The following is a 19,077-nucleotide window of genomic DNA, read 5'->3' as shown; positions in this document are numbered from 1 at the left end:
TACTATCAGAATGCATTAGTCATTATTGAACATGAGGACGGAGCTGTGAATAATCAGTGTCAAAACTTCAGCAAAACCTCTGATGTAGTATCTGCTACTGGGATTCGCATTCAATTACTGCAATGTGGAGTTGGACTGACGTACAAACAGACAGGAGCAAAAAAAGACAACCTTTTCATTTGTTTTAGATGATAACTGACTTAACATCCAAGTGAATTGATGATCACTTACAAAGCCCTATAATAAGGCTCATAAAGATTGACGATAGATAGAAGGTGGGATGGTGTGGTGGGCCACTCAAACAACTATTTGTAGTCATAACTGAACAATGTCAGGAGTGGTACCTTATATTCTGGGATGGTCTTGAGCAGCTCGGAGACAGGAACATCTGTCCCAACCACCCCTAGTAGGATGCCACGATTTCTCTAGAAACACAACCATTAGAAATATTTGTGAGTAGCGTTTGAAAGGTTACTTACATAACACAGTCTCTTACAGATCCACTGTTCATGATATAAAATATTGCAGTCTTTATTGTATATTCAATTAGTGATGCTCTACCGTATCCCAATTTAGAGACTTCAATTAAACTGAAATTGTGTCCATCAAATACAAACATAATTAACCGTTATGTCACAAATTGGGTCTATTCTCTCAAAAACCTCATTCCACATGAGTTGTGCAATAAGTAATTGCATGGTGTTTCAATTATACTGCAAGTTTGTTTGAGAAACTTAGTTGGGCAAACATAATAGAAGGCGCTCCATGTGCACTTACCGTCTCATTCTTGGTGCTGAACACAGGCATTGCCACAGTGGTCATCAGAACCGGACGTTGACCATCTTCCAACTGAGTAAGTCATGATAGATAGGCAGTGAGTGAGAGAGAGAGAGAGAGAGAGAGAGAGAGAGAGAGAGATAGAGAGAGAGGGAGGGGGGAGGGGGGAGAAGAGGAAAGCTACTGATGAAACATAATTGAGACAGATTTGCAAAAGAAATGAAACTGCACATTGCTCGTCGTCATGCACATTGTATGAATCATCATCTTGTGGCACACTCACTGAGTGATTATTTCAAGCTGCATAAAATTCATCCCTTTAGTAGTGATTCTGGTAGGAATTCTGCAGCAGACCTAGTTGTGTTATCTTTTTGAGGGACCTACAAAACTTCCATGACATGTTTTATTCATGTTTATTATTTGCCTTAAAATGTGTTCAATCAGAGCCTGCCTTTGATCTCTTTCAGAATAAGCTTATCCAAAGGCAGTGCTTCTAGTTTGGATCTGGGTATCTTCCCTCCCCAAAGACTGCTGGAATAATTATGATATTTATCTTTCCAGCAGCTGTCTGTATCTGACAGTGATACCCATTAGAGATGAAAGCTTGACACTGTTATGAGGAGACTGGAGGAGGTCTTCGTACTGCAAAGCTTGGTGCGACCTTGTCCACTCAGAAATGCAGAGGCTTTCTAAATGTCAGTCACTGATGCAGTTTGTGTTAAGTTACTCCAAGTAATTGGTGCATCAATATGAATCCCAGAAAAAAATCCACAATAGTGTTAATTTAAATGTTCTGTTCCTGCTGCGTCTATCAAAAGAATACAATTCTGTTCAAACTGACTTAAATATTAGATCCTAGCATAGTATGTTCTCAAAAGGAACTGCCCCATTTAACCAGTCTTTTTAACTGAACATTACATTCCTCCTGTCCACTCCTTGCCCCAGCGCTCACCCCCCTTTACCACCAGTAATAATAGGTAATGACAGGGAACTGCTAGCATCTATTCTGTTTCCCTCAGACACTGAGGAGAGGGGAATTGGTGACCTGAGCTTAGACAGCTGGTAATAGCAATCCATGACGCTGTATTGGACATCAAAAAAAGAACAAAGCACACCTAAGTACAGCTGCTGTAACAACGGACAGCCTTGCTGCTGGAGAATGGGATCGATCAAAGGACAGGGAAAACGAGCAGAGCCTCATCTAAAAATATAAAATCTATTTCCAAGCTCAGGTCTATTGTATCATATATCACAGGTCTGTGAACATATAGACTGACAGTTATTGTGTATCCTCATGAAATGTTGTTGAGCAGTCCCATCAAATGTGTAGTCTTTGTGCTTGAATGCTAATCTAAATGCTTTTCACTCTGTATATGTGCAATTGGTGGAATTCAGGCATGCCCAGCTGCTCTGAAATGGCATACTGTAATTAAGCAAACAACAAGAACTGCGTGGAGAAAGGCAGCTAGCAACTGCATCTGTTGGATTTAAAGCTGACATCACAACTGAATAGGATCCTGATTTGCCCTACCCAGGGGAGGACAGAGGCACTTCCCTGAATGAATCTCCTCCAACGTGACCATGACCGAAGTCTCTACAGGAGTGCTCTGTATCTGGAGTTTGACTTATCATATATAACCTACAACCTCTAATGCAAGGTCAGAACTCAGCACACATTTGGGCCAAATCTGCATCATCATTGCCTGTGTCACTTTATATGTAGAGCAAATGAGGTGTGTAAATCCCTTCCCTTGCTACGGGTCAGAGAAAGAAAAAGATACACTCGCTTCCCTCTGACACAAATACGCACACATGCCCGCACACGTACACCCCTCCGAGGGCTCAGATACACACCCCTGCCCCATGTTTGGTGTCTCATAGGACATCTCGTAATCTAGGTTGCTGTGACAAATTGTGTGCTGGTGGACGAGGTGACCCTTGTTTCCTTGGAGACCGAGCTTGATAATGTTGGTGTGTAAGCGCCTGAACCAAAGCCCCCTGTAGGCTCCTATGGGAAGTTATACACACCCCATGGGGGGAGCAGAGCTGGCACAGACTCAGCATGTTTTTTGTTGCACAGGTGGGGTTAGGATTATCTTTGAAAGCTCTTGATTACCTCCATCAATGTTAACACTTTTTCTTTGAAATAGTGGAGTTTATGTTCATCCGTCATGACATTTTGAACAGCTTGCTACCTCAATCCGTCATCAAAAAGTAATCATCTGCTCCCAGCTTTCCCATTTGTCTGTCTTCATGCTTTACTGAGTATCAATCATGTTCTTATAACTTCAGTGCGTATACCTGTCTTCTTTACATCCTTTAAATTCACTTCCAAACTTTTATTGCTATCCTTTTTCTTCAAATTTCATATATTCTTTCATCTATCTTCCCTACTTGTCCTCAAACATCCCCATGACACATTCCTCTCACCCCTACCTCCCTCCCATCATCCCTGAGCTCCAGTGTCAGTTCATCCGGCAGAGTGGGAAACAAAGCCAAATGAGCCAGAGAATGATGGATGAAGCTGGTGAGATGAAGAAGAGAGGAGGGAGAGGAGGAAGACTGCGGGAGAATAGGAGAGGAGGGGGGAGCACAGGTGGAATGAGAGCTAGAGAGGGAGAAAGGGGAGATATGCAAGGCAAGAAAGATAATTGGGTTGAACTGAGAGGGATTGAGAAGGGAGCAAAAAGATAGGATGATAGGTACATCTGGAAAGATGATACACATCAGCCCTGGAACACAAATCCCAGATGCTCATCACTTTCCAAACACTGAGCCAATCCCAGGGAGTTTTCCTAACTTCTTATCAGACACTATCACCACACAGGGTGTGTGTATGTGTGTGTGTGTGCATGTGTGTGTGTGTGTGTGTGTGTGTGTGTGTGTGTGTGTGTGTGTGTGTGTGTGTGTGTGTGTGTGTGTGTGTTTGTGTGTGTGTGTGTGTCTGTGTCTTTTTGTCGCTGCCTGTTTTAACTGTGAGAGGAGTGTTGTGTGAGTATGTTCATAACGTCCAGGCTAGAGCTGTGCTGTGGTGATTACATGCAACGAAGCAGTGCAGATTCCTTGCTAATCCCAATTATCATGTCTGACAATGTGATATCTATTTCTGTTTTCTGCTGAGCCACTTCGATGTCAATCAGCTTGGGTCTATCACACTAACAATGCTATGTCAGACATATGGCCTGCCAGCTGTCTAATGGGACTGCTCTGTGCTCAGCTCATGTTGATTGGGGGGCAGAACACACTTCTGTTCCACTATCATCATTGTTACAATTATACAGCTGCTTATCTCAACCCACATATGATTCATAAAAACACTGAAAAATAAAACACTAAAAATGATTTTTAAAAAGGCATCAGAACAGATCATCCTGCCAGTCATTGTAGGCTTTTGGATTTTCAACAGAAGATGACAGAAGACAGCTTATTCTGGAGAATTCTACCATAACAAATAACGCAGGCAATCTTGTTTTCACACCAAAATCACAGAGGCAAAAGAGCAAGATGTAGCCCCACATTTACACACACATGGTCACACTGCCAGTGCCGGAGATACTGGCAAAGCACAGCCAACACAGCACCACCAATAACAAATGAATGTGAGCGTGCACAGAGGTGTGCGTGTGTTTGATCAGACGTGCAAAAGAGAAAGATCCACTGAACCGACGAAAACCACGATGCATGGTTTAAATCAGGAGGTTGAGGAGCAACATACGACACTGACACACAAGAAAATGCCATCGGTCGGTATGGTAGTTAGTCCCCCCCCCACCAATTATGCCCTCTTATTGCAGAGATCCGAGACCAAAACGCACATGCACATGAAATGCCCATGAGCACACACCAGGCCTCAACACAGCACAATACAGCGATGACCTCAAACCAGATTTGTTTTTTACCTTTTGTGCTTGGGGGAGCTAAAGAGAACAGATTAAGGAGGAGAGGAGGAGGAGGAGAGAAAGGGTCAATATGTTTTGGTATAAGTGTCAGAAGGCCTTCCAGTGTCGTTTCTGTTCAATGGAGTGCCAGTACCACTGGGTGTGTAAAATCCACTGACATTGACTGCAATTTAAAAAAGAGTGACTGTGTCAAGAGAGGAGAGCTTTATTGCTGGGAGGGTCACACCAGAAAAAACAACACTTAAGCTGTTACTGCTAGGTCAGTGTTGAGTGCTTGTACTTTGACTGCAGATAATGAGGACAAAGAGAACAAAATAAGTAGAGAAAGACAGAAAAAACATGAAGGGTATGAAGAGGATTGCAGAGAGGAAGAGTCCATTTCCATGTAGTGTTGATAGCCTGTGGGTATTTCTGCTAGAGGGCACTTGCCTTTGTTTCCTTACATTTTTGAAGATCTCTTAATATATTAAAAACTGCTGAGTACAAATGGTTGCTGTTCACACTCTATGGCCAAATACAATAAGTTTGACAAAAACGGAGCCTTATGCATGCGTGAATAATACAGTATACTGTGCGTAGATTATGGATTGCAGAGGATTCTGTACTGTAAATCAGTTGTTATCCTTTGTAATGTTTTAGTGATGATACTGTCTGTGCCAGAGAACTATAAAGCATTTAGAGGGGATTCAGCTATGAATTTGATCATTTGAATTTGTTGAGAAATATTATTATGCAAATAAATAAGAGTGTGCCATTATACAATGTGTGTATCTTTGTGTGTTGGAGTAGGATAAGAGGTTGAGAGATCAGAGACTAACTCACCAATGTGCCCCAGTGTGCCAGTATGTTCTACTCACTCTACACAACTCCCAGACACACACAGGAGGCTCATTCACTTAATGGTTCCATCTGCTGCACACACACTTTAACACACTCACAATCTGAGACGTACAAAAAGAAAACACATTTTCAACTCTCTGCTGGCTTTTGTAACACTGCTATTCTCCTTTGAATGATATAATTCATTCATCCTGAAAATGCAAATGCACTTTTGTGATTACAAGCCTAAACTTAAACAGAGTACATTATGGATTAAGTTTGTAAAAAAAAAAAGTTGAAATCTCGGTGAGGTTAAGGTAGATGGTAGGAACCAGAAAGAGACATAGATAAGAATAAAATAAACTCACGGTGCTGTCGATGTAGGCCTCAGTCCACACAGTATCATGCTCCCGGTCGATCACCTTAGGCCGACTCAGCACATGGAGATACTCCATCACATTCTCTTGCACATCGGCCAATGTGGAAATCTGAGTGAAGTAGCCTATTGGGCAGAGAAAGAGAGGAATATTTTTTCTTAAATTAGAGTGGATGAATGGAGTCATTTAGTTTAGATGCTTGCCAGTAGGTTCAGTCCCCTTACTCACTATGCTGATCCCCTGACCCCAAACAGAAGAGCAGGAATATAGTACAACAGGCAGCAGATATTTGTTTGATGAAGCAGACAAAAATCTGGACAAATGTATGAGTAATAGTTGAAGAATTCCTTGTAGGCATGTACAAGTGAGAGCAAACCAGCATGGGTTTGTGAATGGGTATGTGGTATGTAAATGTAATAGGGAAACTATCTCAGTTAAACCAAATGTGATGCCATTTCCATTGATGGTAATGCCACCATTATGATGCTAATGTGCATGTGCAGGAGGGAATACACTGTTATCTCAGCAGGGGGACAGAATGGGGGAGAAGAAGGGAGGGAATCAGGACAGCAGTAAAACTGAGAGAGGGCGAGAGAAAGGGGGGGGGGGGGGGGGGGGCGCAAAAAGTGACACAGAGAATAAGGGAAGAGAAGGAGACCACCACATTTCCACCCATCCGTAAAAACAGCAAACTGCCTCTGTCAACGTGAGGCAGTCAAGGAGAAAATCATAGCTGGAAGAAATAGATTTTGGGGTCATAGTTCCCGACAAGGACCTTTACTCCAGTTGGAGAAAAGAGCCAGAGCCACAGCCACAGCCTGAGACAGATGAATCTACATACAATACACAGATCTATGAGGGATGCCATATATCCTTCCAATTTCTAAAGGTCATCTCATTTTAAATATATAATAATGATAATACATTTATTTATATGGCATATTTCAAAGGCAGACCTCACAAAGTTCTTCACAATAAAAACAACAACAGCAACAGACATTAAATGCAGACATACACCTAAATATACAAGGCAAACACAGAAATTCACAGTACAAATTAAACAAAACATAGAAAATAGTCTAAACAAATAGGTATTGAGTTAAAGGTGCCCACAGTATCCACAGGTCTTAAGTCCAATGGGAGAGAGTTCCAATGTTTAGGAACTACAAACAAAAGCTCTTCTCCTGTCTTGAGCCTGGCGCAAAGGACAACCAATAAACCCTGATCCAGCTGCTGCCTGCAATGGCTCTTTAATATAGGCAGGTGCCTGACCATGCAAAACTCTGAACTTGATTACAAGGATCTTGAATTAGATTTTGAATTTGATGGGAAACCAGTGTAAAGACACCAGGATTGTTGTTACATAAGACCTTTTGAGGGATTTGTTTAGGAGTTTAGTAGTAGCATTTTGGACCACTTGTTCAGTTCAGGGATGTATTGCTAAGGCAGGCACTTACAGGAAGAAGGGACACCCACACACTGTCCTCATATGTTCTGAGTATTCAGCTCAGCCCTGGTAAATTAAAAAAACATAAAAGGTATTATTACTAACAACTTGAATCATTTGTAGTTACAAAGAGGAGAAAACCCAGTGCTAACCGGCCAACAAGAAAAACAGCTTCTGAACACGGCAGCAAGTTCTCCACCACAGCCTGAAATTCAAGACAAGCTGATAAAAGAGTAGTCCTTCAGGCACAGCTCAGTGTTCCATATTCATCTTCTAGGTGGCAGTAACAAAACAAAGTCTAACTTCTGACATTGGACAATGTTATCAGCACGAAAGTTTTGTTAGTTGAGGAAAGAGCGGTGGTGAGATGGAGCCCGGCCCTGAGACATTCGTTGCTGGATATCAGCTGCTCCTGAAAGTGCAGGTGATTGAAAGGGACCGGGCTGGGTGTCCTGGCATTTGGTCCACTTAGAGCCAAAGCTGGTTGAAGGCAGAGAGGATGGTGGAAAGTGGGAGCATCCCTCCAGTGGAGGAAACTCCTACAGGCTCAATATGTTGGCCAGCTGGAGGTCTAACAAGTGGAGGAGGGGGAGATGGGTGCTTTGCAGCATGTTTACCCTTGCAGGCTATAGACCAGTGCTCCGGTTTACGTAGAGTTGAGCTCAATGGGGCTTTCTGGAGTTGTCCACTGTTGCTAAGGCCTTGGTAACAGTGTAAAACTCCAGGATTAGCTTGTTTTTTCTCTGATCTCGACTTCAAGACAAAAAATGCCTTTTCTTCAACGTTGAGACGGTAAAGTGACAAGATCCACACTTGCATATAGAGTTTGATCATTGTCATGACACAGGCCCAAAGACTGGGCCTGCTGTGATGGATAAGCCTCTTGTAAGCAGATTAATAGGCCATGGTTTCCTTCAGCTTGGTGGTGACAGACAGCTAGACAGCTTCCACACTGATCACAGGTGTAGTTTCACTAAGGTAGATGGCATTCTGCAGTTAGTCCCCCGGCTAGCACACCTTTAGCAATCGTTGTTCAGGAGGAATTCTCCTCACCCAGACAGCAAGACCCCCTGATCAAAATCAGCAACAACACTGAATAAAACAATCTTACGTTAAAAACTGCTGTTTCGCCACAGGCCAAATGGAGTGGCTGGGAGCTGAACCACATTAACACACCTGAAACATTTCTTAAATTGAACTTAAAATCTTAATTCTAAATCTTAAGAAATGCTAAAATCATATTTTATACAAGAGCACTGGGAGCATTAAAGCCAGATGATTACTGTAAATACTAAAGTAACAAGAATGCACTTAACTTTACCTAGAAGTGAACCTTGACAGATTCCTGCTTTTCATCCTCAGAGACACGCGGATCCGGCTATTATTCCACCAGACAGTACAATGACAACACACACATACAGACTCACATCACACACAAAGCAAGCTGCCTCAGTGTAACGGCATTATTCATCACAGTAGTGTGTGAAGAATGACTAGTCCCTCTGGAGGGCTGAGGGCGTCCTTCGGGCTGAGCCACCGGGGCCAGTGAGATGAGCTGGAGAGAGAAAAAAATGAATCCTCCCTGCTTTCGGTGACATGGTACACCTGTCGTACATATAGGACAGGACAGCCACAGCATGGTGTGGTCAGGATGAGGGCAATAAATACATTTTAAAGGACCTTGGTTTGGGTGATATGTAATCTAAAAAACACAAGGTGTCCTGATATACAAGAATAATGGATGACATGGAGGCAAAGGATGTCATAAAGTGGAGTAGGGCTATAGTATAGTGCAAAAGTATGTGGACACCCTTACATTAAACCCATATGTGATTGAACATGGCAATTAATATGCTGCTATAATACCCTCCATTCCTCTGGGGAAGGCTTTACAAAAGATTTTGGAACCTGGCTGCAGGGCTTTGCTCCCATTCAGCAGCAGAAGAGCACTTGGAAGATCAGGCACTGATACTGGGCGATAAGGCCTGCTTTTTGAGTAGGGGCATTGCCGTGTTGAAACTAAAAAGGGTCTCCTGTTGACAGAAATTTGGAAACATGCTATTGTATTAAAGATTATTGTATGCTCTAGCAACAAGACAACACACGTTTCTTAATTTGAACTAAGGGGACAAGTCAAAACTAATTGTAACATTAAAATAGCACTGCCAATTAAACTTCACAAAGATACAGTAAAAACTTTTGTAAATAATGCAATTGTTATCTTTTTGTTTTATGAGGTGTTTCTATAGCTATTTCACCACGATAAACAATTAGTAAATGTTTCCAGTTGTGAGCAGGGTCCTCCATTTCGCTTAACACCAAACTAAAAAAGTTTATTTATTTATTTATTTATTGTAGTATGCATATCATCATGAACATGCTATATATTAGAACCTCTTAGCACTAATGTGAAGTATAGATTTACAGTGGCACTTTTTCACCTGCAAAACTACTTAAAGTAAAACAGGAGAAATTACAGCAGATTTTCTGCTCTAGTTTGCACTCGAGATGTTGTGTCTTTGGTGCAAGAACAAGACTGTTCTGCACAGCTCCTGCAGGCTGGAGAGGATGTCACTGTCAGAAGTCTGAATCATCATCCAGCATACAATGACGCACATACACACAGGTCTCATCATTACCACTAACACCCTCGAAGTGACTGGATGGGTTCTATGATATAATTTCCAAGCAAAACTATGGATGCCCTTGTCCTGTTATCTACACACACTTAAAAACGCACACACACATCCCTTGTGTGACCTATGGTTTGCCTGTCTTATCTACGCCAGCCCGAGGAAATGGAGCCAGACTGTCTCTGTCACCCACCTCCCAGCTAAATATAGAACCTGAAGGAAAGTGCTCTACACACTGAGACAACCATGACCACACACAAAGCAGCTGGAAAGTGGTGTATCACCAAGATAGTTTGGACTTTAGGCTTAGAGGAAGATGTAATGTGACATATCTGCTCTGTGCAACTGGAACCAGCTGCCTGCTGTCACATACACGTGCTAATACTGATGAGCACTGACAAACACATGTCTACGCAACTACATGCACGCACACAGACACATATGCCAAACATCACAAACAAATCCTGAGCTACATAATGTATTCATTTTCACCCAGCTGACAGCAACATGCAGCAACTTTCTTTCTGCGGCAAACAGATTATAAGCGAAAAAAAAAGTACAGCGGGTGGTGCATGTGTTGTAAGATCCCACCTTTGTTAGCACATGCCATCCATTTCAGATTATCTGCGAAGGCTGACTCTCGACCAATCAGGTAAGGGAATATGCGGACCTGCAGAGAGAAAGTAGATAGCTTCTGTCAGTCATTTTAATCGCATTTCGATAGGGCCCACCACACCACCATATAGATGATAACACTGTCAAAGCCAGGCAGAAGACTCATTTTTTATCTGCCAGTGATTCTGGCCCTTTTTCCTTGTTTAATAGAGTCAATTATGGACTTCTGAAAGTTTTAAATGTGTCTTTTAGATATTATTTAAAGTTTAAGTAATTCAAATAATTTTTATCAACCCAAGAAACTAATCAAGGATTAATTGATAAGGGTTTTAAAATGAGATAAATGTATCAAGAATGTGCAATTAGAATGACTACAAATGATAAGCCATGATGTAAATATTTTGCGTTGAAAAAGCCGAGCCCAAGCTTGACTTGCTCAATCTAGAGAATCTTCTAAACTCCCTGCTGCCAAACCCATTTTTGCCTGGCAGTGCTTAGTTGGGTCTAACAACAGGTGTAGTTGGCAGGTGTGTGTGTGTGTGTGTGTGTGTGTGTGTGTGTGTGTGTGTGTGTGTGTGAAGAGCAGGTTGCCAGATTGGACCAGATGCAAGCCTCTGGGGGCACAGCTGCCATAGCTCCCATGCCTGCATTTTTCACTGCCTCCCTTTACCCTGACAGCATGTCTGTTTGTGTGTGTATTGTATGTGTATGCCGGCACACAAATGGCTTGATGTGGGTATGTGTAGGCTTTATCTGATTTTGGATGACTGCATTCAATAGAAGGGCCTGAAAATTGCAAAAATACAGTTTACGTATAAAACACATTTCCTTTATGAGAAATACTTCCATATTAAATTGTATTTAGTTAATTGTTACAGCAATGTGTCATACATAAACTCCTTATACATTCAATTGTGATTATAATAGATTTAGCAGGCAAAGATATAAACTACAGACAGCTAATTATAGGCTCTAATTTTCTAGTATGGATATTGTTGGTCTATTGTCAACTATAATGAGTTTCACTGTGAATAAGTAGAGTTGTCAGACTGTCATTTTTAAGCAGCCCTCATTGTCTAGACCATAATCATCCCCTATTCATACAAACCTCAGCCATTTTAATGAAATTGCCAGAGTGACAGCAAAACACAGCATAGCCGATATGCTCATCACCGCTCGATGTAGGGCTAAGGGTAAGAGGTGTCTCACTGGTATTTTCTGTTTGTGGTAATGTGCTTTTCTTCACTGGTAGCCTAGACAGAGGTCAAACTACAGCAGGCTGGTTATTAAATATGAAAGAGGTTTACAGCTGAGTTAAGTACAGTGGAGATAAAAAGGAGAAGGAGCTCTAACCACAGCATGCAATCTTCAACCTACCTGACTGCACAAATTTATATAGGCAGGAATACAAATCCACATATATGTAAGAAAATGCACAAACATACAAGTGTACACATATGTATGTATCCGTAAACGCACACATCCACAGACACACTCATGTACAAGAGTAACACATGTTCTCAGGCATGTTCAGCCTGATGCACACACTGCTCTGTCATTTCAAACATAAATATACTTGCTTGAAAAAACACATTTGTTCTTGCACTTGAGTTATGTACTCAGCACTTAACACTATAATTTATTCAGTTCTCCTGTGTAAACATTCACTCAAACATTTAAGACTGTAAGTATGTGTAAAAGTACTAGTGTAGGGAGACGTGTTTTAATGTACAAAACATGAAGTCACACAATGTTAACACTCACACTATTAAAATAACAGTGGGCTAATTGTTTTACTGTTAAAGGGCTTGCATGCAATCTGAGCATAATCTAACCCAGACAGGGTTAGTGTTGGTTATAAAACCCCAGCTGATTTCAAATGTAGGTTTTTGAAAGCAAAACCATAGCCATTAATGTACCAAGTGATGATTTCAACATTATCTGCTGTTGCTGATGACTATTGCATCTGTGTAATGGTAGAGTAAACCTGTTTTAGATGAACAGATGTCTATACTGTAATAATTTAATATAACTGCAGTTTATAATCCCAAATCCTAAAGCTAAGCCTGATGTTTTAAAGAAGTATAATAAAGTGTTTAGTAGAGTGTGCTTTTATTTAGTTTTGTTTTCTCCTAGTTGTTTTGATTTGGAGAATATAAGGCTGATTCCTAATGTTTAAAGATCATGAAGATTCATGTAAAACAGCTAATATGGCATAGAATTAAAGACAAAAACAATGCCTGAGCACAGCTCAGCAAAAGCCACAAAATTACATTCTCATTTACACTGGCAACTTATATCAATAAGAACAAAATCTCTTTTTAATTGTCATTGTTACTACCATAGTGGTACACAAAGCACTCACACTTCTGGACATTAGCAAATCAGCAGACCTTGATAACCTTGTGACACACTTTCTAAAGTTAGCAGCTAATTTTATTTCTCCTTCACTAACACATCTTTTAATCTATCTTTTGCCTCTAATGAAATTCCTTATCTTGATGTCTGCTTTTGTTTTACCATTACTAAAAGCTGGTGACCCAACACTTCTAAATGATTACAGGCCCAACTCTAATCAGTACTGACTTCCTGGATTCAGGAATTGCTCATTTCTAATCACTTTCAACGTTTTTAAGGATAGACTGCTGCTCTTTGAGTCAAAGACTTGGCTGTTTTTGGGGTGGCTGATTCTTCTTTGTTGGGTTTGCAAGTCTGAGGACACATTCACAAAGGAGTGCACTGCTTGGGTAAAATTTGTTTGTACTTAACTGTCCTCAACTGGGCCAAGAGCAGGCTGGAATCTTCTCAGAGGACATGGTTATTGACCCTTGTGGTGGATTCCCAGCCTGAACTACTGACTCTCACAAGGAAGAGACAGATATTACTCAGGGAGTGCCTATGACAATTCAGATTGGAAATGAGGGCCACATGCAGACTATGTCTCTGTTTGCTGAGACTCATTCTACTTGCACGGTATCATCAGTGTAGGCTGTTCTGTCGGCCATACTGCACATGTGCCTGATGCAACTGTGCCTCTCATTTGTGGGACTGAGCCCAAGGAGTCCCCGCTACAGACTGAAGAGCTACAGTGTAGTCTCCAGGCTGTTATAGTTAACCCTTGGCTAGTGGGACAACATAGGCAATACTGGCAGAGGACATGCACTGGGGCCTCATGATGTACTGCCAAATGGTTGTGACAGATAAGGTATGGGCAGTGCACAAAGAAAAGGGCACAAGCTGGCATGGGCAGGGTTGTGTGTTGCACAGCCTATCAAAGTCCTGAAGCTCTGGGAAGTACATTTATCCCATTGCCAATTTTTTTCTACAACTTCAAGGTCAACCCAATGCTGATAAGGATGGGCAGGGTGGTCTAGCTTTTCTTGGTCTCTGAAGGGTGGCCTGTGTGGCAGTATTAGTGATGAGCCACCATAGAAATTGCAGATTACATGACTACCTCTGGTACTTAAAAACTTTTTTCCATACATAACCATTACAAAGGGAGTGGCTTGAGCTAGAACTTGACCAGAACTTTGTCAATATTGGCGTTTGATGATTAGTTTTAACTGGAATTTATCTGGGCTCTATCTTTGAATATAGTAACCATTTACCATAATACATTAATTGCACATCCCACGTTTCTTTCCCTGTGGGAAGCCCATGTGCCAGAGTTAAGTTAAATATCAAATATTCATAGTGACACTTCAGTAGTGATGGAAGCCCAGCAGCTGCTTAAATGGTCTACATCAAACAACATGCTCCTCAATGGAGAAGAATCAGTGTAACTGAGAATCTGTTTCTTTGAGGACAGAAAGTCCCAGTCATGACCACCACCATGTACCTACAGTATCTCAGCAGAGACACTCACATTGAAAAAGTAGTGAGGTAAACCTCTGAACAGCTCCACTTTTTGACTGCTCGCCTGACACAGCTTACCCTGTGAGGGGCTTGTTACCACCTACGCTGCTGCGGTCAGGCCGTGTCTGGAGTAAGACAGTGATCGTCTGGTGGGGTGCAATAAAAGTGAAGCTGCTCTACTGGAGAGGGTGCAAAAATTGCCTTTGGGATCATCTCCAGAAGCTGCACCCCACCACTGTAACTCCCAGAGCAGGAGAGAAAAGGCAACCATTCAGCTGGTCAAAGGAGAGACATGCACAGCATCCAATCAATGATTTTCTTCCACAGACAAGAGCAGACAATACAAACAGACAGAAACAATTTTACACATATCCAGTACAGAACAAACAGGTTGAAAGCAGCAACCCTGCCTAAAGCAGTCAGACTGTACAGTATAGAACTGAATGGAACAAGATATGGATAGCAGAAATCTTTGGGGTCTGTTTTTGTTTGTCTGTGTTGTATAAGGCATTTTAAAATGTATGGATGGTTGTATGTAAGTGTATGGTTGTATTTATGAATGCATATATGTGAGTATGAATGTATGGGTACATGTGTGTATATAGATATGTATATTATATTTTTATGATGTACAGTAATGTATATGTTGCTTCTATTCAGTTGTTAACTGTGACTATAAATAGTAAAAAACTCAAAGTCAGAGACAACTGATATCAGCTACATTAAACAGCCTTTTTGAATCAAGTGAGATGCATAACTATACTCACATCCATAAACTCACATGTTCATACCTGTCCATGTGAGTTTATGGATGTGAGTATAGTAGATTATGTCATGAACATATCCTGAACATTTTGTTACTGTATTTCAACATAGTATAACATCATATAACTTATGAACTTGTAATAGACTTGGCTGAAAGATGGGATCAGTGGAGTGCATACCTGTTGAAACTACACCTGGAAGATCCACCACTGAATTACATCAAATAGCTACCAGATAAATGTTCAGATTCACTTCTCTGTCCATCTTCACACCTCCACTCTCTTACACTCACATGTGCATTTTCTATTTGTCTTTCTTAAATGAATTAATGTATGTTCCTGGCAGCATCGCTAGTTAATCAAAGCTGTTTGGAGCATCACACAAACCCCACGAAATGACTCATTTTACTATCAGAATTTGATAAATTCAGTCCGATAACATTTGGAAATTTTAGAAGAGCTAAATTATTAAATTATTTTATCCCAATTTAAGTGAGCAGAGAGCTAACTATTTAGTTCAGAGGCTCAGTCGGTGGAAGATTTCTTGTGCATGCTCTGCACATTGAGCATGCATGCAGTGCATTTATCTGGTCAGTGTGGAAATGTCAGACCTGACACCAGATTTATAAACTCTGTATACTGTGAAATACAGACAGATTCATCTCTCACTAGGTTAGATAGGCTTAATCAGCATTGTGTGAACTCATTTGGCAAGGGGCTTGAATAAAACGGATGTTAATTTATATGTACAAGGTTTAAACTAGGCTTCACAATGGAATTAGGAATTTTAAAAATTCAGTTCTTTTAATTTACGTTATGCTTTTCGAGGTCATGCTTCAAAAAAGTAAAGACAAATGCAAAATTGCTTCTTAAATATTCTTTATCTACAAACGGCAGTTATCTGAAAACTGTGACAGCATCTCTCTGAAAATAATCACTGGTTTTACATGAAAGAAAAACTCATTATGGAATGTATTTGAAGTTGTCGGGTGTTTTAGACTTTTCATCAGTAGATACTGTTATTCATGGCAATGCTTTATTTATAATCTCATTTAATGACTAACTAGCTAACATTTTTTTCTATCGATATTTTGAATGAATGCCATCTGCATACTCATATTTATTCAGCAACTTATTTGCATGTCTACATACTCAGTGTGAGACTATACAGTGGTGAAGCTGTATGGCACGTTGGAAGGAAGCCATTAAAAACCAGCAGCAGAGGGAGAGAAAGGGAGAGAGCAAGACTCGAGAGAGTGACAGAGACTGAAGACTTCTATTATCAGCGGGGCTTCTTCTAAATGGAACTATCTAGCAGCCTTGTCCCCTCTCCGCTCACTGCTGTTCAGCCTTGAGGCAGGACTGTGCATGATTGTGTATGTGTGTGTGTGTATTTTTGGAAGGGGAGGGTGTGTGTGTGTTGGGGGGTGGGGGTTCTAGCAGTTTCAGGGACCACCAGATAAACACAACACATAGGAATACATTGACTGTAACAGACACCTTATATTCAATGCAAACATATACTCAAACAAATTCAAGATTAAAATTGGTTAATGGTCAATAATGTGTCTAACATTGAGATCAATTCACTACTGACTCCCACACACACAAAATATTCCACATTCAAATTTCTTCATTAGCACATTTGTTGTCAAGGCTGTTAAAAGATTTACCTGAGGCAATGAAAGTTGTTTTTACTATATGTGTACCCTCACAGTCACATTCATTTTTGCACGCATATGGAGTGTGAATTTAGGGTGTATGCATGTATTATTGAGTGCTGTACTATTACAGGGTGGAGACCCTGTGGGCTTTCTTTTACAGAGGAAAATGACCTAAGAATAACCCCTTTTCTTCCCCTCCATCTACTCGCTCACTCTCTACTCGCATTTCATTTCATGGCTTGTCAGAAGAGCACCACAATTACCTTGCAGGACAGCAGAGCTTAGCTCAGTCCTCAGAGACAGGGCCATACTTAACTCTGTTTTAAAGCCCTCTGAAAGGACCCCATACTGGGTCCACTCAGTACATTTTGCTTGTCAACAACTTTCTCTAACAACTCAACAAAATACTAATACTTTGCAAAAACATGCTATGAAACACTTTGGCAACAAAACAAATGTGTATCCATATGATGTATTGCAGTTCAGTGAGCAGTGTGGTATTTCTCTAGAAATGTTGTTACTTTTGTAGTCATAATAATTGTAAGTAATTGGTAATCAACACTACAAAATATCATCCTTCTCCCTTTTTTTGTTGATTGCTACATTTAAAACATCCTCTACGTCCTAATTCTGCTTATTCTGACAGCCCATTCTCAACTATTTAAAAAAAAATCCAACATAATAGTCATTCATAGCCACAGGAGGGCATTAGTCCACTGCTCACCAGTGCACATTATCCATTAGAATAGATGGTTTCAGTTCCATGAAGTTGTGAACAAGGCATAATGGGAAACTGAGAGCAACTGACCTCACAATACAACTGTCCTAGAACACCATTGCAGAATAATGTGCTGTGTGTGTGTGTGTGTGTGTGTGTGTGTGTGTGTGTGTGTGTGTGTGTGTGTGTGTGTGTGTGTGTGTGTGTGTGTGTGTGTGTGTGTGTGTGTGTGTGTGTGTGTGCTGTGTGTTTAATACACTACCTTCCTCTCTGGCCAGTTATACTTGGCAAAGATGGCATCATATGTATCCACTGCTCCATCTGTCACCAACATAATGGCCTGGCTACACTCACTACCTCTTCCAGTCTCATTGAACTGGAAAGAGAAAGAGAGAGGGGTGGTGTTACTGTGTTACTGCAGGCGAGCAGAAAGACAATTCAGCTCCTCTTCCATCAGAATGCAAATTGAACCTGTACAAAATCTACTTTCCAAACATTTAATGTAGTTCATTACATTAGCATGTAATTTATCTTTACATCACTTACCATCAAGACATGGAAGCTAACTGTGTTATAACATCAAGCTAATGGAATAATAATAGCATGCCTTCTCCCATGCACGTGCATGCACACAAGCTACAAGGAAATCTAGTGTAAGAGTGCATTACCATCCTGAGATTACAAAGAGGAGTCATTAACCAGAATGGAAACATTTGTCATTGTAGTGTCCACTTAGAGAGATAGTACATGTTGTTGAAATATGAGCATTTAGAAAGTAATGGTACATGTGTTTGAGTGTTTGATTAATTGCTCATTCATAATGAGAAGATGTCGACCCAGTAACCTGAGTCATCAAGTGCCTTGTTTACTTGGTTTTTGCATGATGATTTTGTTGATTTAGCTATTAATTACAGTGCTAATTCATTTTGTGCATCAAGCAATTTGTGTTCTGTGTGTATGTGGTTGTGTGCATGTGCGCGTAGGTGTGTGTGATCATGCATGAGCAAAATACTTACGTCACTAAGAAGATTGAAGGCCTCAGTCAGAGCTATGTCTAACATACCAATGCCTTGAGCAAACAGCTTGTCGAGGTGCTCCCGGAAATGCTGGGGAAATAAAGTTTGGGGAGAAACATTACAATCATGGTGACAAGAGAAGAGAAAGAAAAAACATAAAAGGTGACAGAATTGGAGGTCATTATTGATTTTTATGGAGAATAAATAAAAATAAGGGACAAACAGGAGCCAGCATCAATAAAAAGATAACAAATATAAAGGTATTGGCTTCATTTTCTCATAACAGAGAGACATTATATTTCGCTGAATTTAATTTACCATAATGTATTTGTGAATAGAGATAACAGCAATAGAACCAATAGTCAAATGGGCACTAGGCCAGTGTTTGCAGCAAACTGTCACATACTGACTGAGAGAACTAAAATATATCCTGTTTTCCCTTTACCTCCCTTTAACTGACAACCATTCAGTCTAGTGTGTGTGTGTGTGTGTG

At 40.8% G+C, this 19,077-nt stretch overlaps 1 protein-coding gene across 1 annotated transcript in view; it reads right to left on the bottom strand.

The window, feature by feature from the left end:
• Nucleotides 1-19,077, bottom strand: part of cacna2d3a (calcium channel, voltage-dependent, alpha 2/delta subunit 3a) — a 124,863-nt gene that overhangs the window by 38,174 nt on the left and 67,612 nt on the right. Inside the window, exons 9-15 of the mRNA XM_062426865.1 lie at nt 18,585-18,674; nt 17,831-17,944; nt 10,544-10,622; nt 5,864-5,997; nt 4,677-4,694; nt 778-849; nt 345-425 (exon numbers count right to left, since the gene is read on the bottom strand). Coding sequence (XP_062282849.1) covers nt 345-425; nt 778-849; nt 4,677-4,694; nt 5,864-5,997; nt 10,544-10,622; nt 17,831-17,944; nt 18,585-18,674 — 588 coding nt within the window. The remainder of the gene's footprint in view (nt 1-344; nt 426-777; nt 850-4,676; nt 4,695-5,863; nt 5,998-10,543; nt 10,623-17,830; nt 17,945-18,584; nt 18,675-19,077) is intronic.

The sequence above is a fragment of the Scomber scombrus genome, chromosome 10 (assembly GCF_963691925.1).
Source record: "Scomber scombrus chromosome 10, fScoSco1.1, whole genome shotgun sequence".
Classification (NCBI taxonomy): domain Eukaryota; kingdom Metazoa; phylum Chordata; class Actinopteri; order Scombriformes; family Scombridae; genus Scomber; species Scomber scombrus.
The sequence above is the reverse complement of the archived record's forward strand: the minus strand, read 5'-3'. Positions and strand labels throughout refer to the sequence as shown.